The sequence below is a fragment of the Mixophyes fleayi genome, chromosome 8 (genome assembly GCF_038048845.1).
Source record: "Mixophyes fleayi isolate aMixFle1 chromosome 8, aMixFle1.hap1, whole genome shotgun sequence".
Lineage (NCBI taxonomy): Eukaryota > Metazoa > Chordata > Amphibia > Anura > Limnodynastidae > Mixophyes > Mixophyes fleayi.
In genome coordinates, this window is record NC_134409.1 from 49,257,789 (window position 1) to 49,283,369 (window position 25,581).

The window sequence follows — 25,581 nt, forward strand, 5'->3', positions numbered from 1 at the left end:
GTGTATTGTAGTATATAAATGTGTCATACCATTTGTGTTTGGGTTGGATAGAGGAGAATGACTATTGGATACAATTTGCAGAGTTTTAACACTAGAGACATTAGGGAACACAAAGAGAGAAAGAATGATACAACGTCTGTCTATCTCTAATCTCTGTACTAGAAAATATCAAACAATCTGGTTTTTGTGGGTTACAGTGCACTTTTCCTGTACCTCAGTTTTCATAAATATCCCTCATTGTGCATAGATTGTACATGCTTTTAATTTGTGTGTTCCTCCAGTATATTATTTTGATAACAGAAGAGAGCTTTCCTGGAAAGTTGATATTTCAGTGCACTTGCCCGCTACAGACTTTGGTGACAGCCTTTTTATAGACTGAAGCAATTAACAAGAACGCAGCCTATTAATTCACCAGCAACCAATAAACTTGGTCATAAAGTGTCTCAGTGACACCTCTTTCTCCAGATGAATTTATAAACTGAAATCTGAATATTAGATCATCTCACAATATGACTGCCCAAGATGTGTGATAATATCACACTTTAAAATAATTTGGTGTAAATAATGTACATTTTTTTCACATTTGTTATTGAGGTGCATGTAATGGCCTGCTATGTAATATTAACATTACTGAAATAAAAGTGCAGGTAGCAGTTTATTGCATTGCAATACATACAATAATATCTATACAATAATGTCCTCGATATTTACAGTAACGTTCCACCCTCACAGCTTTAGTTTCAAGTGGTTAGCACTTCTGCCTCATACCACTGATGTCAGGAGTTCAATTCCTGACCATGGCCTCATCTGTGTGGAGTTTGTATGTTCTCCCCGTGTTTGCGTGGGTTTCCTCCAGGTGCTCCAGTTTTCTCCCACACTCCAAAAACATACTGGTAGGTTAATTGGCTGCTATCAAATTGACCCTAGTCTGTGTGTGTGTTAGGAATTTAGACTGTAAGCCCCAATGAGGCAGGGACTGATGTGAGGGAGTTCTCTGTACAGCGCTGCGGAATTAGTGGCGCTATATAAATAAATGGTGACGATGATGATGATTACAATACTAATAAGCACAATATTACGTCAATTTTTTTTTAATGCAATGCCATTTTATTTCAGTGTTTTCCCTAATTCCATTACTTATAAATATAAATTAATTCAATTATTTGTAAGAACAATAAAACGAGGAAAGCTAAATGAAAACCACCAAAACGTATATTCTTTGAAAATGTGATTGCTTTATTCATTATTTTAGGCATTCACTTCAAAATAAGAACAAGCTTGCTTGGAAAACCCTGTGGTTTCCAATAAATATGTATCAGGAGGGAAGTGAAGTAGGAACCAGATGAAACGGATCTATATTAAAGTGCCTGAGCATATCATATGGATGCACCAAATTCTCTTAAAATGCAGTAGTTAACTAGAGCCATCCTTGCCAATATGCACAGTGCCTTGTCAGCTGCTTGGAAAGCTTGGTCCACAAAAGGAATAAATGTTCAGGCCCACCATCTTACATTAGTATACAACTATACCATTAAGTGAGAGGGACACAGTAGCACAATGGAACACATACAAAGCACTGTCTGCTGCCAGACAGGGTAGCTGTGATGTACTGATTGTTCTCAGATAGTGTCTATGATGACAGATATGTTGAGCTGTCCTCTACATTTATCTGATCAAAACTAGAGGGGTCCACAGCAAACAGTCTAAGCATGTCCAGTTCTAAGGGATGCATGCAGCCGCTTATTACCAACGAATGAAGAGGACCACCAAAATCTACAGTGCTGAGCTGCTGCAAAGTGCCTGCAGCTATGCGTTGGTCCGAAGCCCCCACTCGAGCCAGTCCTACGCAGATTGTGTTCTCGGTTAGAGCTGGGGATATACAGAAATTAAGGTTAATACGCACAGTATCATGCAAGTAACAAAAATAAAAATACAAAGGAAGAGGAATTTGTATATTAACTAAATCACAGTGTGTTGTATAAACGTTATTTGTATTTCCTGTGCTGAGTAAAAGATAGCACCATAATCTTAATGTTCAAACCGGTTTGGCTAAACCGCTCAACAAAGCAAATTCCGTGATAAATTCTGAGCCGCTCATCGATGTCACAGCGCTCCACGTCGGAGCTCATGGAACTCATAAAGCAATAGCGGGCAATGTGCTTTGTTGGGTGAATTAGCTAAATCGTTCTGCATATTAAGAATAAAGTACTCGTCATCTTTTATTCAGGATACCATTACCTTATAGAGATTTCAAGGTAAATGTTTCCATCGGTGGTTACTTAAAACCACAGAGAATCATATAGGCATCGTATTGTCCACCGACAACATGCTGCCATGGAGATCGCATCGCCCAATCGCATGAATGCCAGATTTTAGTTATATAATCTTCTGGCATGTGGGTTAACTTAGACTACTATTCCTAAAACTGAATCTTCACACCGACCATAGAAGAGATCTTCTTGACTCTTCGCAGTGAGCGAAGGACTTTCAAAGCCAGTGTACATTACTCATTTAGCATTTTACATAACTAAATGAATGAGAGATTTTAATGTTTGTTTTAGTTCCTCTTTGACATTTAAAAATTAAAACACGAGTATAGATCCTCGGCATTCAAACGATTGCTGAATGACACTGAGTTACAGAGAAGGATGGAGTAAATTTACCTTCATTGCCAAATATTCTTCTCCCCTCTCCTGATCTTTGATCCCCTGCCCATCCATTCCACCAAACTCTACTAAATTAAAAAATTACACACGTTTAAGGATGGAGGAAGCCCACCCTGTACGGTCTGTCAAGACTTTTCTTGAGAACTTGGGTGTGTCACTGAGCTAATGCAGGATGTGGCATTTGCCAAATGATGTTAATGCAAGATTTAATATTGTAGCAAAAGAAGATTAAAACAAGCAGTCATGTTTGTGTAACCTCTTAAATGCTGGGTGGATCCATGCTATATATTTTTGCATAAAAGAAGAAAAGCTTAAAAACTGTTCTGTGCTGCAACAAAATTGTTTAACCTGTTTATGATGAACCAGGATATCCCCACACATAAAAGAAATGCATGTGCAGAACAATATTGCATATTGCAACGCAGGGCAAGTAGCAATCCCTTAACAAGCCTGCTTAACCTCTTCATGACAGGAGGTACTTTGCAATTCCAGGAATAACTTATTTCTTACTCAAGGAAACTAATTTTATATCATGTTTTTCTTTAATCGTATGGGCATTCCATAGGGGGGAAAAATATGACCAAAACCACACTTATTATAAATAATTTCCATAGCTACTGTAATGTATTTATTCCAATCCCAGACAAATACCCTAATATTCAAAATACCTACTTAGCGAGTATAGGGATACTGAAAACACGTAATTTACTTACAGACAGAAGACTCAATGGCACTCAATAAGTGTTCTCTATTTTTAACACTGATAGGTACAGTACAAACTGGATTGAACTGTAATAAACACAGCATATACTAATATATGCATCTCAGCATGGATCCATTAGTATAGCTTACATGGAAGGACAGGTTAAGCTTTCCTGTGCAACTGCATAGACCTGTCATCCTGTACAGTAGTAACTAGTGATGTCATAGGGAAGTATCAGGACTTAAGCTTTGAGCAGACAGCATTTATACTTTATGGTTCCTCAAAATTGTCATTGAGGTCTATAGTAGTTTCAAGTAGCCATAGTACCTAAAAATTAAATTGTGATGCCCAAGCTTGAGTCAATCCCATGCATGGCGTAACTGGTCAGGGGCCACATAAGTTTACATGATGCAGCTTATGCTCACCCAGCTCCTCTCCAAGCTCCCTCCTGTTCTGTACAATTTGCAACAGTTGCTCGGTTGCTTGATTCACAGTCATATAACGAGGTGGTTCAAAAACCTTCCTTCCCCTGAAATCAGGTAAGCACAAAAAAAGATACTAAATCACTTTCTAGACATGCATTCTCATAACTTAACAATACTTGGGGTAAACATGTAAATATATGAACATCATGTGTACATAGCAATGGATGTTATGAGTTTATTTGGTATCTGTAATTCATAAGCTTCAAGGACTATCTATAGCCTTGGTGGAGTTTCTTGTTCATCAATCAATTATGGCTTTGCACATTACAGTGAGTTAGAATCACAACTACTAGTAACTTAAAATGACCTTTTACAGCTGTGGAGTGGTCTTTAGCTTCTTTGGTTTCTACAAAAATAATATGCTGTGTCCTTAAAGATATTAAAGAAGTTCTGTTTACATTATGATCACAAGACTGTGACTCTGTCCCCACGTAAACCAGATGGTATTTTGATTTCAAATACTGGGAAGTCTACACAGTCATGAGAGATTTTCAATTTTAGGATTACATGTGGTTTCCAACTACAATTAAACAGTCTGATGTTTGCAAGAATGCAACAGACATCTGTATACTAGGTGTTACACTATAAGTGGCACACCATGCTGTTCCCACACAGTCCAGTAGAGGTCACTAAAAACCTTGCGAGTGGTTAAGCTTGTGCTGCTTTGTGGGCAATTGCCAAACAATAATGTTTTTATAAGTGACTATCGTTTTTTTTTTTTTACATTACAAAATTAGTCCAATAACTAGAATCTGAACGATTGTGTGCTGACAATTACACTCACTTCATAAGGTTCTCTATGGATTGCTCCTTCACCTTTATATCTGTAATAAAAAGGAGAACTAGGTTACCAAACACTTTGTCAATTACACTGCAGAAATGGGACACCAGTTTTCTGTGTCTGCTTTCAGTTTGCGATTTAGTCATACCCATACCACCCAAATATCTGAAATTAGGAGGGACAGTCACTATTTCAGAGGACTGTCCCTCCATCCCACGTAACACGTTCATCCTGATTCAATGACAGTTTGGAGTTCCACCGAGTGATGCCCCTTCAATGATGTGTGTATCCCCGACAGGTGTGCGTGGAAAAAAGGGATGTTTTTAGGGTAGGGGAAGGGGGCTACCTAATGCTTCTGAAGCTCCGGGCATGGCCTTGGAAGGTCAAGGCATGTCATTAATATGACAGGGCTCTGACCTTTGTAACAAAGTCACGTCCCTTGTAAATTGAACATGTCCCTTCTGTCCCAAATCCCCAATCATAAAAATTGGGAGGTATTGTTATACCCAATATAGAACATAGGGAGCTACATAAAAGACTGGCTTACATTTTTTTATTGATTTATTTGGTGTGGTCTTGTCCCCTATGCAGAGCTAAATCAGCTATTTTATTGCACTAAACATTTTTCATGAGAATGATGCTTGATACGTTGATATCAGTTTGTGAGTATCAATTGAGAAGCTTCATTCTCATGAATATTGGTTGAACCTAGAAACTGTCTGACTCCTCTGTGTGTAGGGCACAGGTGCACTTTACAAACTAGCTTGTTAGTGGCTCATAACCAGTGGTGGGCAAAATGGAGAATTCAGGAGCCAGTCAGGCAAATCTAGAAGACAGTAGGACCTTTATACAGAGTCAGGATTTGTGTACATCCATTGCCATTAACAGAAATGACTACCAATTAATTCATTTATTCATTATAAAAGTTATCATATAATTTTACAGAATTTTCTTTAGATACATTGGTACATTGGATTTATCCAGCCTTATCCCTAACCAGTAGAACAATGAAACACATACTGATAAAATGATGTTGTATAGATGATATACATCACCTAATAGGCAGAGAGTGTGCATCCCACTCAGTCTGTTCCTTCTGATCTTATCATAAAAACTCTCCGGCTTCCACGAGTCTGTCCAGAAGACAATGGAAACAGTCTCCCCAAAGTTATACAGCTGCAACATAAAATAAGAGATATAGAGACTACTTGTAGTTACTTTTATACTGTTACTCTTCAAGTCTTCAATAAAGTATAGGATAGGCACCGCTGCTTCTTCTATAACTATTATTCAGGTATCATATCTTTAGTTATGGATGAAAATCTTTTGTAATCCACCAACCCTCAGAGGCTCCTCTTGGTAATACCCAAGTTGTAACAGCTTAAGAAATATACACAGGAGAGCTTTCTCTGAGTCTGTTTGTTACTCTGAGGTGCCCGCAGCTGCATCAGAATGCATTTCAAAATAGGGAACATTGCTCCCTATGAAGATAAACTGATGTCAGCATACACTTTCATACAATGAGAACACAGGGTGAATGTGGGAAATAAGTGCATACCTGTGTGTTTTTACCCTTAATTAGTAGTAGTATTAGTAGAGACCAAGGGCTAGATTTACTAAGCTGTGGGTTTGAAAAAGTGGGGATGCTGCCAATAGCAACCAATCAGATTCTAGCTTTCATTTTGTAGAAAGTACTAAATAAATGATAGCTAGAATCTGATTGGTTGCTATTGGCAACATCCCCACTTTTTCAAACCCACAGCTTAGTAAATCTAGCCCCAAATGTATTTTAAACTAGTATGTATTCTCTGTCTCATTTCCATACCATATCAGGGCAAAGTAAAGTGAAGAGACATGTAATGTTAATAAATCAATCCAATAGATGTATTGTGCAATTTCATTAGAAAATGTTAATTCAAAACAGGTCCAATTTACACAAAGAGCTTACACATATACATACATACATACTTATCATAGCTTGTGCGGAAGATGTGAAGGGGAAGTACGACAATAAGATGGTGCTGTGGGTGTGTAGTTGAAACGGTTGTACATTGTGTCTGAATGTCAGCTTGAATCTTTTTGCCAGTTAATCGTAGTACTTTATCCACCATTCGAACAATCCTGGCCTACAATCTACAATCAATTTTTCTTTTTGCACAGAAATTAGCTACAATGCCATGGACCTAAAACTTCTTAATAACATTACGTGTGGTGTAAACGGGAACATCAAGGTCTCTGGAGAATGATTTGAAGCCTTGAGATTGTCATGCTTGGCTACAACCTTCTGTCTGACCTCCTCGGACAATATAAATATATATCTCTATCTATATATATCTATATCTATATATAAACTGTACAATACGCTGACGCTGGCCTGTTCTCCACAAAGAACTCTAGTGAGTCAATGTTAACATTTTCTGGGCTATGTACAGTGACTTTTTTTCTCTGAAGCTTTTTCACCATGGACTGGTGTCTATATATTTATTTTTTTAGCAAAATGCACACAATGGCCATCAGCACATATGGCATGTTAGAGGACTGCTACAGTGGCCATTTAATGATCATGGCTAGGGCAATAAATGGAACAGCAGCAGCTCTCAGTTTTACAGGCTACCATGCAAACAACACTCAGGGCAAAATGGTTCATGGATGTAAAGACGTTAACTGTTACATTACTGTCAATCATTCTAAAGTCATGAAACAGAGAAGTCATTGACAGCTCTGCTTTCCAAGAGAATCAATAGAAGCTGTGGGCATTACTATGCTGACCTTTGTGTTGGACATATGGTCATCTTGACCCTACCTCAATCCAGTGCCAGCAAAACTGGACAATGTCCCTCTTAACGACTGTAGTTTTAGGACTGTATAATACGATAGAAAGTCAGTAAAAGATTGATATTGAGAAAGAATGAACGGATGACTAGTTAGGGATTACAATTAATGCTATATATATATATATATATATATATATATATATATATATATATAATGTCCAATCTCTTCTGACCTACTACACACTCACTCCACCACACTGAATCCTGCCAAGATCAAATCATTCAACCTCTCCCTCTCCACACATATTTTCCCCTTCTGTCTTTAAACACGCATCATTCCCATTCTCAAAATAATCTCTCAAGCCATCCCTACCATCTAAGCTACCAACCCATTTCTCTATTCCCATTTACTTAAAAACACATTGCTTATGAAAGACTAATCATTTTTCTCACCCTTAACTTTTCACTACACCCTTTTTAATATGACTTTCCCAACACAAGCATATAAAAAGTAGTCAAATGATCTCCTCACAGCCAAATAAAAATGTGCATCTTGCCTCCTAATCCTCCTGGAACACTCTTCATTTGACAAAGTTGGCTATTTGCAAGAGTAGACATTGGTCAATTACCTTGCCTTGGGGTCAGGGGGTATTATGTTTCAGGTCTGTGTGGCAGTTAGTGGAACAGCAAATACTGTCTTAGTGAAAGGAACAACCAAGTATCAGCAAATCCTAGAAGCTAATGTTTCCAAGTCAGTGAAGACATTGAAGCTGAAAGGTTAGTTATTTTAGATTATTATTAACATTTGTGTAGTTTATAGAGAATATCTGCCCTAGTGGCACTTACCCTCTAGATCCCTACCCAGACAACACACAGATTCATTTTTGTCAGGAGCCAATTACCCTGATTATTCAAAAAAATACCTAAAAGTTAACTAGAAAGTACTTACAGGAATGAAAGGTTACAATGAGATATTAAACATGCAGCGCATGTAAGTAGACCTAAGAATATTTATGATCTGTAAGAAACATTGGGGGGAAAGAAGTGGGAATAGAAGGACTTCGCTGACCATAAGAAACATTTGGTAACTGCAACTTTTGGCAAACAAAATGTTACTAATTTACGGACTAACTTGATGCCAAAACGTTTGCAGATGCTACCTTTTTCTTTTTCAATCGGTTAAAGTTAGCAAATAAATATTAATTGTGTATTAAAATGTGCATAAATCTATGAATATTTAAGTTTGTAAGCTGCAGATGTTGTATTAACATCTTTTCACTGATAGAGTCACTGAAACATGCAATTTAACCAGGGGTGCTCAAGTATTTGCATACAATTCTAGCTGTCAGATTTTCCTGTACAGTATCCCTTTTATGGAGCTCTATCCTCCACCCTATCCCACTCTGCTCAACCTTCAAAATCTTATAATGGTCCCTCAAGATTCATTACTTATCCATCTCCCTCTTCTCCATAATCCCTGCTCTCACATCGATCCTGTCTTACAATAACCATGTACACTTTTTTCACCACCAGCTACAATTACTAGAACGTGCGTGCTAGTAACCGAGCCAGACAGAAATATACAACACAGCTGCTTCCTGTCCCTGGCACAAGAGAGAAAGATATAAGAGAAAAAGTAGGTGACAGAGTGAAGATAAACAACAGGTTATGGGTGAGAGATTAGAGAAGATTAAAAGGAGAGAAATGAAAGGAAAAAGTATGACATGCAATGTGATGTCACCTTATAGCACTTACCTAATTAATATATGTAATACAATTATAAACTATAGACCAACATAGTGTACATTAGATATTTTGAGACATTTAAATTCAGAGTCATGCACTGTATGAAGATCAATCATCGATAGACACGGTATCTCCCTGCCTACCCACTGAACATCTTTTAGATAGACAGTGCTCCTTATGTACTCAGATCACACTATTCCATTTCCCTTCCTGACTGTCCCACATTCAGCCTGGTCTAGAGACATTACATTAGTTACAAAAGTGTCCTGCATGACGATAGACTCCATACGTCCTTGGAATTCTTGTGACTTGCAATGCTTTGTGGTATATATATATTTTGAGAATGAAAAAAAAATGCACATATTCTTTTTCTTTGCATCCATGTCTGTCTTGTGATCCCTATGGGGGTGATTCGGGTGGGGTACGTGATACCGAAGCCGGAAATGCCAACAGTAGTTACACTGATATGGTAATCACGACTGACCTAACTACTGACTGTCATGAAATTAGACATACTGACATAGAATAATCCCGGAAAACATACAGAGCGACAGTGACCTTTACGCCACTTGTAAGGGTGACCGTTCAATTCATGCTATTAAGAGGGCAATGCAAACACCCACTTGCTGTATAATGTACAAGTGTTCCAAAAAAAAATAAATTATACAACGTGATTTCTGCGGCAGTCATTAGTCTGACCCGGGGTATAGCCGCCAGACCGAGCGCGTTGGTCTTTAAATGTCAGCATTGTGATTGGCGACATTGTCCACCTGTCTACACACTGCAAGTGTCGGCATTTAGCCTGCAGACATTTTCATGTTTGCAGGGGAACTGCTGACATTTACAGGGTGGAATAATGTACTCTAACTCTTCTAATATTCTGAAAATTTACAACAGGCAAAGCATTAGCATATTTATAATATGTCATAAAAAACAACCACCAAGAAAATATTTAAGTTAACAAGGGAGGTATAAAAGGTGTCTCTTAAGACTCTTTTTCATAAATGTCTGATCAGATGTGCTGTGTACTCTTTGCATTAACATTAAGCTAACCACAGGCATAGCGCTTTGATAAGCAGGTGATTTAATTGGTATGGACCATCTTTGTTACTTTAAACTACTGGAATACCTGGTTAACTCGTCTCCTTCCTCATATCTGCAGAAAAGCACTTTGATAAAAGAAATGGGACAGACATAAAAGAAGAAGATAAAACTGAGGATTGCTGTAGATTGTAAGCTCCAGTGACTATGGTCCTCTCACCGTTTGCTTCATTGTTTTTCATTTGATTTTAAAAGCTTACCCCTGACAGTATAGTGCTATGTTCATGGCATATAAATAAAGGAGTAATAATAATAGTATTTGTGGTACAATTAGCATAATGTATAATGTGGTCACCAGAAGATTTTGGAGCAGTCAAACTGCTGTTTAAGATATTTAGTGTGGCCACACTGAAGACCACAGGAAAAAGCAATCAGAGCTCTTATTACCTGAATACGTTCTCCTGTAGTAAACGCCAATAGTCAGTTTCAATTCATTACAGTTCAGTGAGCTCTAAACTAGCTATTCAAGCTCAATTGAGGAGAAACAATCAGAATAAATTCCATGAAAGCACTAAATGTCTCTTAGCAATGTAACAACACCGGCCAGAAGTCCAATGCTTTATCAATAAGGTGACTTACGTTGTTGTTTATATGGAGTCTGCACAATACATGGGTCAAACAGAAATGACTGAAAAGTACTGTTTTGATTGGTAGTTTCATATACAAGGGAAGGGCCAGTGTATCCTAGTAACTCAGATGATTGCATACTCGGCTTTCAGTCCTGTGCCAGATCCTATTAGAGTATTGTACTATAGATATGTGAGGAGCTTCAGCTTTCTATTATGGAGAGGGGATGTAATACTTTAATAGAGCTGCAGTAGAATGTCACCTAACACTGAACAATGAATTTTGCCTTGGTCCATACGTAAAAATTTCAGTTTTGGAGTTTGTTGAACATTGACGTAATAAAGTATCTTTATGTGTTACAATTAGCATGTAGAGATTGCAGGGTTATGCAAAATGGAAGGTGTCAAAAGAATACAATTGTCATAAAATATATGATATTAAATGGGTATATTAAAAAGTTGAAGCCATCAATTATTATAGTACATCTTTAGGTCAGGGATTACTAGCTGAAACTGGTCACCAACTGCTGTAATATCTAATATAACATAATTGTTGTTTTTACCTGTTTGATCCCTTCCCACTGCATTTTCATTACTATAACAGTCAGGAAACAAACACTAGTGAAAACAAATCTTGAATTAATGTGTTTTTTTTTTTTATTATTGAATTAAATGAAACGTTTTTTCAACAGAATTTAGTTTATTTAGTTTTGTATTTTGTAGTAACTTTGGTTACCAAGTGTAGTTTAGGAGACTAGGAACAAAAAATATTGCTATTTCAAAAACTGTGGCGCTAACCAAATTGCATAGAATTGCACTATCAAAGCTGCCATAGAATGCATTGCTTCTTGTGACTGCCATAAACCACATGGCCCATTCCTGCTTGCCTAAGGAAGAACATACCACTCGCCAAACTACACTTGCACTTTTAAAACTTGCTCAAACTTTAGATAATCCAATCGTGAAGTACAACAATATCATAAACTTACACCAATTCTATTATAATAGATATTTATTACAAAAATCGGTACTAGTTTATCGTATTAACTTTTTTGTTTCATAGAAATAAGTTGAATGTGTGTATACACACACACACACACACACACACACACACACACAGACACACAGATCAGCCACAACATTAATACCAAGTGAAGTGAATAACATTGATTATCTTGTTACAATGGCACCTTTGAAAGGTGTCAGTGTAACCTTTCAAAGGTGCAGCTGCAATGCACTATGTGTTCTCACACCTTTCTATCATAGCCAGCACTAACTTTTTCAGCAATTTGTGCTACAGTAGCACTTTTGTGGGATTAGACCAGACAGGTTAGTCTTCGCTTCCCACATGCATCAATGAGCCTTGGGCGCCCATGACCCCACGCCGGCTCACCGGTTGTCCTTCCTTGGAACACTTTTGGTAGGTACTAACAACTGCATACCGGGAACACCCCATAAGACCTGCCGTTGTGGAGATGCTCTGATCCAGTCGTCTAGCCATCACAATTTGGCCCTTGTCAAAGTCGCTCAGATCCTTACACTTGCCCATTTTTCCTGCTGCTAACAGATCAAACACCCCTTGACATGTACCACTGTAACAAGATAACCAATCTTATTGACTTCACTTGTTAATCAGTGGTTTTAATGTTGTGGAGAAGAGGGAGAGGGAGAATATAGATATATCTATGTCTCTCTATATATGTATAATATATAATATATATATATATATATATATATATATATATATATATATATATTCATATACAACTGATTGATTTGATGATTTTATTTTAAAGGCAAGAATTGCTTTTAAAAGTCATTGCCGCTTTAAATTCCCACTGCAAAGCGACTTGCAAAGTGCGCAGTTTCATACATTTACCTTCAGGCTGATTTTAACCCAACCCACTACAAGACTGGTTACGTGTAGAAGTTGCAAAGAGAGAAAATCAAATCTACTATGTGCTCATATCTCAATGAAACACAGCTAAAAACAAATACAATTGACATTTTCGATAAAGCAACTTAATTTTAAAGCAGTACTGATTGGAAGTAAATATTGCATGTCTTGCATTTCTTGACCTTTACTGGCCTCTTTATTAGAGAAACTTAATAATCTCTTTTACTTCTGTCTGTGTTGATAGCGTCTGGAAGTACAAATCTATTCTGTCCTTCTATCAACAGGAAACACCTTTTCATTCCGAGGGCCACTTGCATGTAAGCTAATATCATGTAGCCTGCAGTGCTGCTCTTGTCTATTAAGTTCAGTTTTCCAGATGCTCACTGGTCCCCCGCTGCTCTCCTTCCTTCACTGCTTATATGAGAAAATTAATTTATGGTTATTTGTTTGGTGCTATATTTGTCCTCACACTCACTGAGAATTGTTTGCAACTAACTGTAAAGGTAAAATGATTTAGAAAGACCATTGCCTAATATATCACATATAAATGGATCAGTTTGCCCCATCTCACATATATTTAAACTAAAGGTAGCTATTCTGGGCATGCTAGCATGATTTCATGGAGACCTGCTGCAGGGAATTTCCATTAAATGATTGTAGCCAAGTCCAGATTATCTTTAAAAGAAACTTTCAAAGTTGTGGGTATATTCAGTAAAAACATCACGTGGAGAAAAAAAATAATTTGTTTCCCTTCTAAACTAAAGAAAAATCAACCTAAAGCACCTAGGATTAGTTTTGAGGCACCAAGAGGTAGCAATAATACAACCTTCATAGTGTTCTTGTGTAACTTTGGGCCTCCATTAATCATAGCAGCCAAACTAAATGTGTGTTGGGCGATTACTTTTTGACAAATTATTACCTCTGGTCTGCTCTCATTCTAAAGACAGGCTGCAGAATTGAATATTGAAGATGATCTTTACAGTCAGTGCCATTCTGGAGTTTATTTTGTCTAGCAAAATGAATTAAATCAGATGTACATACAACTGTACTGGGTGGCTTTGGTGTTTCCTAATCAAAGTAACCAGACCCCAGGCTAGTGAGAGCTGGGCTCATTATTTTTGATAGACAGGGCCAGAAAAAAAGTTTAGATCACTGTACAAATCCCAACAAACCCCAGCAACAAAAAGAGCAGATGCTCTTCCGAGCCACTCTTTGGCAAGGCAAACAAAAGGGAAATGCCCCAGGATGTTGCAACCACTAACCTCTTTTTTCAAGAACAAAAGGTCCATTAGACCCCCGAATCTTTATTCAATGGCCCCCATGCTTACCATTCTTCCATGATTTTAGAGCAACCCACAACGCTGTTCCCCCAAAAATCACAGTGGCCAGCTCATGGCTAAGAGGACAGCCCCTACCTTTACTATCAACAACCAATTTCAGCGCTGGAAAGCAGAAAAAAGCTTCATCTTTACATAGCAGTCCCCGTGTTAGCCAACTAGGGTGGATCCCATGATTTTGGTGTGATGCGCAACATGGGGTCCCTCTAATCACTGTTGACAACCCATGGGCTAATCAGTGCTAAACTGACTGCTTTTAGTAGATTGGAGTGCAAAAAAATTGAGGATGTCCCCCCTCTTATCTTATTAGATCCCTAGACCCCCACTATACAGGCTGATCAGAAAGAACTTATTAGAGTGCTACAATTTGATCCAGCTTAAAGTAAAAGCAGATAATACATAAATGTTCTTCATCCATATTTTGCTCTACCGATTTAAATAATTGAAGCATGCATGCTCACCTGAAGGCCGCAGCAGCCAATTGCACTCAGAATAGAGGCATTGTGAATGACGCGGTGCGGAATTCCTGACTTTGCAGCTCTCAGTACCAGGTCACTGTGAGTTGTAGCTCTGCATAGAAATATATACTATAGCACAGGCAGCACACAGATGTAATGCAAACATGTTTAAATACACATATACCATATTATCAAAACAGGTCAGAAAATGTGCACAAATTATTTATAAAAACAGGATTCCTGCAAATATAAATAAATATACATGAGAAATACAATGTCATGAAAAAGTATTACAAAACACTAAAAATAGGTAAATAAAAAAAGATTAAACTTAAATGTATCCACACCCTTTGTAATTGCAAACTCACATTTGCACAGGTGCAATACATTACTTTAAAAGACAAAAAAAAGTGTTAATTGACTCATGTAAGAAATTAGTGGCTACCTATTAATGCTATTGTAAATATAAATACCATTCTCTCTACAAGGAGCTAAGGCTGGGTAGGTATAAATGTAGAAAACATAGCCGAAATATCCATTAGGCAACCTAGGCTCCCGCCTTGGGTCCAGTAGCTCTAAGGGGCCCAGATTACCTTAATCCCATTTAATGTTTTTTTTTTTTTTTACAAACAGAACTAGGAAGGGGGACAAACCTAGGGACTAGGGCTCCAACGGGTCTTAATCCAGCTCTAATAGAGAGGCAAAGATCTAGGGAAGGGTAGCAGATCACTGAAAAGGTACTGAGCATCCTTCAAAGATTGGTGCAGTCCATTGTACAGAAGCTGAATAAATATGATTGTTGTCTAGGGCCCTGTTGCGCCTAAATTTGGCTCTGATAGATGATATCTTTTTTTATTTTGATTGCTTTATGGTTTACTATTAACTTTCTTTTTTGGGAAGGCTCTGATAATAAATGTGAATCACAAATACTGGAGATATTCAAGTGTGAAAAAAAGGTTTGCACATGGTACTATATATTAAGTATCTTCTAAGCACATAATGTCCTCTTTATCATTAAAAAAAACATTTATCTACTACTGCATCCTGTGTTGTTTGATTAGTTGGTTTATTGTTACTTATGTTTTTTTCATATGACATGTTTTATTAGTGCTTGTTCTTTCAATAAAAATTATATTGAAAAAAACCCAAAAACAAATAAAAAAAAACAAAATATACCAACACTTGACACAATAGACAACTGCACTGTTATAAGCATTCTGAGAGATAACACCAGTGGTGCTGTAATCAATCTTATAGTCATGATCAGTCTATAGAAAGTTTACTTAACTAAACAAGGCACCAAGTTAGTTACTATAGATTACAGGGTATGTATGGCACTGGCTTCATTTGACTAAATTTGCAATTTGTGTCGATTATGACAAAGCCACTATTCCTGACCAATTTAATGACCGTTTATGTGAGGATTAGATGAGAGATGGGTATCTATAGAGGTCTCTTTGGTCACCCCAGACAATATGTGGTTAGCAGGCATAAGTTATTAAGATTGTCAGTGGTCCATACACCTTTAGGCTCTCCGGAAGCCATTATACTACAGGTGGCACAAAATGTGTTAAGAACCCATTTGGAGACAGCTCTCCGATATTTGGAATGCTGCAGGATAGGTTTGGCTAGCAATCTAAGCTTTACAAATATGTACAAATTAAACACTACCCTTGTAAGGTAAATGAATCATAACAGGGCCTCTGTGAAAAAAATTCTACTACATACATGTCTCTTATTAATCAGGAGTTTGGCGAGATGGGAATAAGATTTGGGAGCGGTTTTCAGAGAGGAGCAATGGAGTCATGTGAATACATAGCTCCAAGTGTGAAGATTATTTTAAAAACAGCAGTAAAATTCTGCATAGGTATTTCTTAACACCTAGCAAGTTGGCCATAACTGATCTTGCGATAGAGAATTCTGAGTTTCTGAAAGGTTCCTTTTCCACATTTGGTGAGATCTGGGCTAAATACAGCCTTTTGGTAAAGAAATGTTAAATTGGTAGCAGAAATTACACAATAACATGCTTCCACAATTAGTTTTATTAAATACTGATGTGGTTGTTTTTCTTAGGAGAATATATAATAATAATTCCAATTTGTATTCTTTATTTTCAAAAAAGTATTTTTGATTGCTTTTGTTGTTTTCCTAGAGATGTGATCGATATTATCAGCTAGCTCTTCGATGGTGAGTTTGTTACAAGTTTTCCTATTCCAATTAAGTTTTGACATTTATACCACATGATCCAGACTTGTGTTCACAATTGGGCACTGCAATAAGCATAAAAAATGTTTTCACAAGACCCAAGAGTGCTGTCTCATTATTGCATAGCAACAATTAAAGGAGAGCTTCTCTGTTTTGGATAAGTAGACCTATGCTTAAGGTCTTATACATTAATTTTCAGTGTTAAATACACTTTTTTAAAGCCTATTAAATGCGCTTCAATGGCGATAGTCAATAGTAAAATTTCTTTGCAACCATCTCAGAATTACTTGCAGTGTTCAGAAGCTTTAAGACTCGTTGATAATGTGTCCGTTACCAATGCATAACTGTTTACAAGTTCAGGCGCCGAATATTGGTTCAATTAAATGATAAACAACCGTTGGCCCAGGGGCTGACCTAGATTTTTACAGAGTGGGTATTTTTGCATAACCACGCCCCTCCTTCATTCTGAATGGTTGGCCCCAGTTAGTCCCACCCCTTTCCTGGATGATCAAATCTCTCCACAGCAATTTAATGGGATGAAGATTGCCCCGATCGCACCCCTCTGGATCCGCCAGTGGTTTGGCCTGATATTACATTATTGTGTACGCTCCAGCGATGAACGAAGATCATTCCAAAGCATGGATCATCGTTAGATTTGATTGCTCAGCTATAGAACGACGTCCTTCCAATCCTGCAGTCTGTATGCACTCACGATCTAGAGCTCCATAGAGTTTACAGAGTTATGATCTTTTCAACTGATGGTTATGACAGTTGAAGAGCACAGATCTGAGGGTAAATCTTTTAAAACATGTAACGTCTAAATACATGAATCGTCATGTCAGGGCCTTAACTAGGGCTGTGCGATAGAGGCGACCGCCCAGGGCACAACGCTGAAGGGGGGCGCAATTTAGGAATATTTTAGGTTAATTTGGTTAAAATTGAGGGCTACGGGGCAGCATTTGACTTTCTCACCCCAGGCACTAGAATTTTAAGTTACGGCTCGGCGGCATGCTGATCAGTACTTTTTTTTCAGTTGTTGGTACAATCGTTGTAGATAACACATTGGTAGGAAAATTCTGCAGTGTGTATCCAGCCTTAGTTAGTTAAGCATTTCTCACTTACCCAAAAGGATCACCAACCACCAGAAAGGCTACATCACTAACAGCAGCATCTCGCAGGATTTCATCAGCTTCTTGTTCTACAGTCTCCCGATCAGCAAGGATCAGCTCCCGGCCATAGAACTCCTCCTATGCAAGTTAAACAGATACATTTTATCTGATATTATTGTTTATAGAAGTATTCAATGCCTCCAAATGTATGCATTTTCACTCTCTAAACTTTATAATTATCTATAATAGTGGCGAGGAACAGGAGCCCCATAAAGGGTCCTCTTCCTAGTAACTCTGATGTCACAGAGTGGGATCAGAGCATTGCCAGGATCCAAGTAACAAGCTAGTACAAAATTGTACGATGGTGTATATCAAGTTAATCCAGTGGTGATCATCATTCTCCCCAGTACCTATTTCTCGGGTGTTCCACCCGGCTCTTGGAGCCCAACACAGTCCTATTATAATAGAATAAACCATTATTTCTCCTATTATACCAGACACTATATGAGCACTACAGCTCACGCTGTAGTATGTATTAGATCACTGACCACTAGTATGACCAGTCCAGGCAGGTGTGGGGCAATAACCTCCAACATTTTTCATTATTGTTGCAAATTATTACAACTGCCCCCATTCGGCTGGAAAAATTTTCTTGGGAAAACAATGTTGATTTTATGTTTAGCTAGTACCTCAAGTGTTACTATCCCACAGTTCTGTGAACCTAAAAGAGGTGTTTTGCATATCTGACAGTGACAGTGGACCACTAAATCAAATTCTGGGAGCCCATATGGGTACTGACATACAGATTAAGTGCCACTGGGTTAACCGACTGTTTACGCAGCATAAACACTTCACCCTGGCGCTCTGATCTCAAAATGCGATCTGATACTTCTATTCAAAGGCAATGTGCCCCCAAAAATATCATGTTGTCCATGTCCAACATTAATCTAGAGACTATACAGTACATTCACACACTTGCCCTTTAGCAAAGCCATTGAAATGTAATTATACACAATGACAAACAGATATTTATTATATTGAACCTCAAGATTTGAGTATTGTCATCCTTTGAATTACATAAACAATAACAGAATATTAAGCATTTGTGTTCTCTCAAAATACACACATCATAAATACAAGACTATACGATTAAATACATTAGTCCAAAGTCTGAATCATACCAAAGCATCTTTCCCCACGGTGAGTATAGACGTGTATGCCTCCAAGTACACCCGGGAACAGTTCTTGATCACCTCCAGGCCCCTCACAGTCACATCCTTAGCATCCCCAAGACCTAAACCAATCAGGTACAACATCTTTCTCATACAGGAGAGTAAAGCAATTTGGTGTGTCCTTGATATACCAGAGCTGTATGTTATATACAAATATTTTAAATGTCAGTATCCATTTGCTGATGCAGATTCCCCCTGCTCTGTCCCCACGCTGACAGCTACAGGACTACGACGGAATACGACTGTAGTAAACGAAATACTTGCATTTCCGTATTCTGAAGCTAAGCTGTCCATGTCAACTAATGGCAGTAATATTTCTACAAGTGGTGCAGTCGCCATCTTTACTCCTGTTACTGCGATCCTATGAGTTAGAAGCCGCAGCGGCCATGTTTCTTTAGGGCATGCGGGTTGTGCATTTATTTTTTACACGAGAGATTTCTGTTTCTGACCTCCGTTTGAGACAAACGTGTTGCCTTAGGTAACGAATGTGTGAATGGCTTTTGAATCTAAATTTTACTTTAGTTAAAATAAAGCTGTTTGTGTGACGATACACTATTTTTAACGTGATATACTTTGTATTACACACAGTTAACTTGAAGGAAGAACGTGGGTATGGCCAAATATCCTACAGTACAGTTATCTAGCGGGCAGCACATACCTGTTGTGGGTCTGGGTAAGTCTAGTTTGTGCTATTATTTTTTTTATTTTCTATGTCAAGAACGATTTAAGTGAAAACATTGATTAGCTTAAAAAGGGGCATGAAACTCGATATAAGAATATATATGAATTAGACAGAGCCTCTCTCTAATTTAGAGGCAGACAACTCGTGGCTCTCCTTGTGGTACTAAATCCAAGAATGTCCTGACAATTACTGACAGGGCATTTTGTGACCAGTAGTACCACAGCAACTACAGATTTCCTAAGGCTTATGTACATACTTGGCCATACTTGTTAGCAGGGTGCAATCCATCACAAGCTCTTCCTGTCATTTTCTTATTTCTCCATCTAATGCTATTGAACATGTCTGTATGGATACACGCATGGATGAATTTCTAATTCTAAAAGATACAAAGTGATTTCATAAATAATTACTTGTTGAAATGTAAATATGGGAAGTATTTTAATTAAATGGTTCCTGGTTGTCAACCCTGCATAAATCCTATGCATACACAAATATCCCTATTATTTATAAATTCAAAATAATCGCATCCATACTGGATCTCAATTTTTGTGTATCGCCTTCTTTTTATTGTTAAAGTCAATAAAATTTATAATGCACTCACTGGTTACAACAATATATAACATATTGTGACAGAAGCTTTGGGAAAGTAGTAAATAGGAAGGTATATAAGTCCTGAATTTCTGTCATTAGTGTTTTAAAATCCCAGGGAGATTGTTTGTGTTTGGGATAAAGCTTTCCAAAGACTGTTCGGCTGCAGGAAGAGCCAGTATGAGTCCCTGGGGTATGAATGGAGAGAGAAGATGGGGTTCCATTCATAAGGCCCACTTCTTGTTTTTCCACCAGCTAGCAAGTTGCTGGTAATCGGAATTGCACCTGATGATGTGCTGTTAAGAGGCTCCTAGGCAGTTCATTCAGTCTGTCATTACCTGGGGAGGAGAGCAGATGCTTCTTGAGAGTTATTTTGTATGTGTGTTGTGGGGCACTAGGTTCTTCATTTTAGATAGGGTGTGCCTGTGTATTAGTTAGAAGCTATACAGGCTAGGAGTTTGTTTGTTTTGTTTTGATGCTGGTGAATAAAACTAGCTGAGGCTATTAAAACCAAGGTACTTTACTGGTGTGATGTCTTTGGCTGATGTATAAAAGTGCAACCGTTTATCCCAGGAAACGGCACTCCAAACCCAATTTTGTGACAATATATAATCCCCTGTTGGGATGATGCAAGTCTACATCCAAGAAAGTGGTTGTGAATAAGTTCTTAGCCACACTAAAAGTTGTTAAATTTCCTAGGACTTGTGTCAGGCACCATCCCCACACTGTCCGTAGGTGCCGGGGTTAGACGCCTGTACTTCTGTAGGGGCTGTGTCCCTTTGTCTGGGAACGAGACACAATTCCGGATTTGACCTGACGCTGCACGCACATGGGATGTTCCCTCTCTTCTGATATCGTCGGTCAGGTGCATCTGACCGCCGAAATTACCTGTCACATATCAGGGGCCACTTCAATCTATTTAAGGCACTTCCTTACTAGGTTCTGGTGCCAGAGTATTGATTCACCAGCTCCAGCATTGCTGCTTCCAGTTCCCTGTTCCTGTTATCGTTATTTGGTTCTGACTGGCTTGTTCCTGACTTTTCTTGTCCTGCGCTTTGGTACTGCTCCCTGTCTGGATTCTGACCTCTGGCTTGTCTCTGACTATTCTTCTAGATCTTCCCTGTGTACCGCGCCATTGTTTGGTATCTGACCCAGATTGCATGACCATCCCTGTACTCCATCCATTGTACTGGTAACTAACTTGGAGAACCAAGACCTGCGCACCTCCTTGCGTGGGTCCCTGGTGAATACCGGGGGTGCATTAGTCTGTGTGCCTCCCTGTTTAGTTGCGCCAATATCAGTGACTGGCATCTATAGTGTCATTAACGTGACAACTTGATTCTCCGTACCACAGTAGATCGGCATGCAGATGATCACAACTCAAAACTGATATTGCCATAGGTTTCGACTCTTGTGGGTCTTTGTTAAGGAAGTCAATGGAGGCAACATTGATAGGGGATGGTTTTTTAGGGATGTTAATTGGCAGATCACTTACAGGTGGACAGTACTTTTTGCATCCTATTACAATGTTGAAAAGACATATATAACTTAAAGCTGTAAATATCATACAATGAAGCATCTGTTTTAACATGTTATTATTGATATATCGCTATACATTTTTTGCAAACTTAACTACTGAGAAGTTCACAAACCTAGGAGAAGTTTTCCTGGTCACATAACAGGGATATGGAAATCTTTAGGAATAAATAAATTGAAATAGCAAGAATTTTGGTCACATTACAGTTAGTCATAATTAGAGATGCTCACTGACCCCCGTGTTTTGGTTTTGGTTTTGGATCTGGATTACCTTTGTGTTTTGGTTTTGGCAAAACCGCCCTTGCGTGATTTGGTTTTGGTTTTGTTTGGTTTTGTTTTGCTATTTTTGAAAAAAATAATTTTTTTTGGTCTAAAATAACTTAATTTAGTGCTCCATCAGTTTCTTGGATAAGTGAGGTAATTATAAAGCTAATAAATTTTGAAAAAACAGTTTAATCCCTGGTAGACCGTCCTTAATTCTAACACTTGCCTGCAAATTATACAGACAAACCTGGTTGTCTTCCCCCTCCATCTTTGACTATTGGCAATGTAGCCATCGTCTTTGGGTGTATATTACACCCTCCACTTGTAGTTAAATAGAAAAAAATCAGCCTGCATTGACTGTACATTAAATAGAAATGGACAAAGGCAGTTTGGTTTCTGTCTGCATCAGACCCCCTCTCCACTAGTAGTAAAATAGAAAACTATTCAGCCGTTATATAAAACGAAATGGACAAAGGTAGTTTGGTGGCTGTCTATAACCCCCCCCCCCCTCCACTTGTAGTTAAATAGAAAAAAAGCAGCCTGCATAGACTGAACAGATATAAAACGAAATGGACAAAGGTAGTTTGGTGGCTGTCTATGACCCCCCCGCTCCACTTGTAGATAAATAGAAAAAAAGCAGCCTGCATAGACTGTAGAATATAAATAGAAATTGAGAAAGGCAGTTTGGCATCTGTCTGCATCATCCTCATCAACATCCTCATTAGCGCCCTCGTCGCCTACACATCCTCTTCTAGTTCCAAAGTGGCATCCTCAATTGGTGTATTACCGGCTACACTCGGGCTGTTCAAGCACACATCAGCAGAACTGCTGAAAGGGCCCTTAATTATGGGTACACTAACAGAATGCTCACGATTACACATACCATTGGTGGATGAACTCTCCACAGGGATTGGTGTCTTTTCTGATTCTGAGCATACATTATCCTCTAATGCCTTACTGTTTTCTTGCAGCTCGGCTTTCACGCATAACAGTAGTTGTGTACCACTTTTAGACTCCAAATTACTTGGTCTTGCTTGGTCACGAGTGACCGTACAAGAAGAAGGCTCAGTAACATTTCTTGATCTGCCACTAATAGAGAAAGACAAAGGCCTCATTCTTTCTTTGCCACTGCTTGTGTAGAATGGCATGATGGCAATTTTTTTTTTATCGACAGTCAACTTTTCCTCCGTTACAGTTCTTTTTCGTTTTAACACAGTAATTTTTTTTTTTGTGTGTGCTTTTTTCCCTGATTTAAAAAGACTATGTACTTTTACACAGGCTTTACCAGATGACGTACTGGGAACATTACCATCAGGACTGGTGCCAGCACCTGTTTGCTGATCCTGCTCATATGGGGACTGCTTTGAATCCATTTTAATGAGGCCAAAGCACTTGTAGTGCAAAATATTCAATAGATAGTGCTGCTATATATGACTTTTTGCAGCCAGAAAAATTATTGTTTCACACTGGGGAATATGAGACACCCCAAAGCACTTGTAGTGCAAAATATTCAATAGATAATGCTGCTATATATGACTTTTTGCAGCCAGAAAAATTATTGTTTCACACTGGGGAATATGAGACACCCCAAAGCACTTGTAGTGCAAAATATTCAATAGATAGTGCTGCTAGATATGACTTTTTGCAGCCAGAAAAATTATTGTTTCACACTGGGCAATATGAGACACCCCAAAGCACTTGTAGTGCAAAATATTCAATAGATAGTGCTGCTATATATGACTTTTTGCAGCCAGAAAAATTATTGTTTCACACTGGGGAATATGAGACACCCCAAAGCACTTGTAGTGCAAAATATTCGATAGTGCTGCTATATATGACTTTTTGTAGCCAGAAAAATTATTGTTTCACACTGGGGAATATGAGACACCCCAAAGCACTTGTAGTGCAAAATATTCGATAGTGCTGCTAGATATGACTTTCTGCAGCCAGAAAAATTATTGTTTCACACTGGGGAATATGAGACACCCCAAAGCACTTGTAGTGCAAAATATTCGATAGTGCTGCTATATATGACTTTTTGCAGCCAGAAAAATTATTGTTTCACACTGGGAAATATGAGACACCCCAAAGCACTTGTAGTGCAAAATATTCGATAGTGCTGCTAGATATGACTTTCTGCAGTCAGAAAAATTATTGTTTCACACTGGGGAATATGAGACACCCCAAAGCACTTGTAGTGCAAAATATTCGATAGTGCTGCTATATATGACTTTTTGCAGCCAGAAAAATTATTGTTTCACACTGGGGAATATGAGACACCCCAAAGCACTTGTAGTGCAAAATATTCAAAAAAATGCCTCCTCTCTTCCTGCTCTAACAATTGCTAGAAGAATTGCTAGCAGAATTTAAATAATAATAGAAAGAATAAGGTATAAAATAATTGCTCTGTCCCTGCTCTAATACAGCCTGTGACCTAACCCTGCTCTCTCCCTCTGTCAAATGGCGATGGATTGCTGTGTAGGCGGGTATTTATGCATTTCAATTATCGCGAGAACCGAGCTCTGAGATCCGACTACGTCACAATGATATTTTGCCTCGATTTTGAATCCGAATTGGCGGGAGAGTACCGAGCCTGCTCGACTCTGTACTCGGATACCTAAAGTTCGGGTGGGTTCGGTTCTCGGGGAACCAAGCCCGCCCATCTCTAGTCATAATTTTGTGACCTTAGTTATGATTTATTATGTACCTGTAATTAGATCACTATAAGGAGGAAGCTTATCTCATCCGTGTTACCATGTTAAGACACAATTGAAATATTTAATTTTGAAAATGTTATGGTCCACAGATTTTACCTTCTATTGAATTAAATAATGTATCTATACTGTCATGTGAACAAGTAGCCAATTCCTCTTAGTATAAATGGATCACCAAAGCAACCAACCGACTGCATGTTCAAATAAGGAACTTAACCTTTGTAAGTATTGCAACGGGTCCATAACATAACATGACCAGACTAATTCATTCATGGTTAATAATGAACCTCTGTTATTGCTTGAATGTGTTCTAGTATCTGCAACAACCTCTAAGCAAAGTGGCTGATCATCTTGATAATTTCACCCTGTTTAACATGATAAAAATACTTAGTTCCTTGACAATCAGAGCAGAGAAGTCCTTTCCACTTGACCAGACTTGCCAACTCTCCCGAAATATCCGGGAGACTCCCGCATTTTGCGAGAGTCTCCCGGGCTCCCGGGCGAGTGTGGCAATCCCCCGCATCTGGATAATTCTGCCCACTTCCTTGTGAAGTGGGCAGAATTAAGTCCCAAACGCCGCGATTCCCGGTGAATCGCGGCGTTTGGCCCCGCCCCCCGCTGTCAAATGACGCATTTTACGTCATCACGTCATGGGGGCAGGTCCAAAATGACGCTACTTGGAGCCCCGCCCCCCTGTTACGCCCACCTCCTCTGCAGGCTCCCGGATTTCACCAACA

General features: G+C 38.5%; 2 protein-coding genes across 4 annotated transcripts in view; one reads left to right on the forward strand and one right to left on the reverse strand.

Annotated features, from left to right (window-relative positions):
- Nucleotides 1–1,215: 1,215 nt before the first annotated feature.
- On the reverse strand, nucleotides 1,216–19,342 carry DPH5 (diphthamide biosynthesis 5). The gene is made up of 7 exons (XM_075182554.1): nucleotides 19,010–19,342; nucleotides 17,842–17,966; nucleotides 14,518–14,626; nucleotides 5,691–5,811; nucleotides 4,639–4,678; nucleotides 3,795–3,898; nucleotides 1,216–1,869 (listed from the first exon to the last, which is right to left on the reverse strand). Exons 1-7 carry the CDS (start codon nucleotides 19,151–19,153, stop codon nucleotides 1,631–1,633), a joined length of 882 nt encoding a protein of 293 aa, XP_075038655.1. The 5' UTR covers nucleotides 19,154–19,342; the 3' UTR covers nucleotides 1,216–1,630.
- A 106-nt stretch (nucleotides 19,343–19,448) lies between these two features.
- The window catches only part of LOC142099271 (glyoxal reductase-like), a 125,611-nt gene continuing 119,478 nt past the window's right edge, over nucleotides 19,449–25,581 (forward strand). For all 3 annotated transcript variants that reach the window (XM_075182555.1, XM_075182557.1, XM_075182556.1), the window contains exons 1-2: nucleotides 19,449–19,538; nucleotides 19,649–19,733. In XM_075182555.1, coding sequence (XP_075038656.1) covers nucleotides 19,673–19,733 — 61 coding nt within the window. In that variant the 5' untranslated portion in view covers nucleotides 19,449–19,538; nucleotides 19,649–19,672. The remainder of the gene's footprint in view (nucleotides 19,539–19,648; nucleotides 19,734–25,581) is intronic.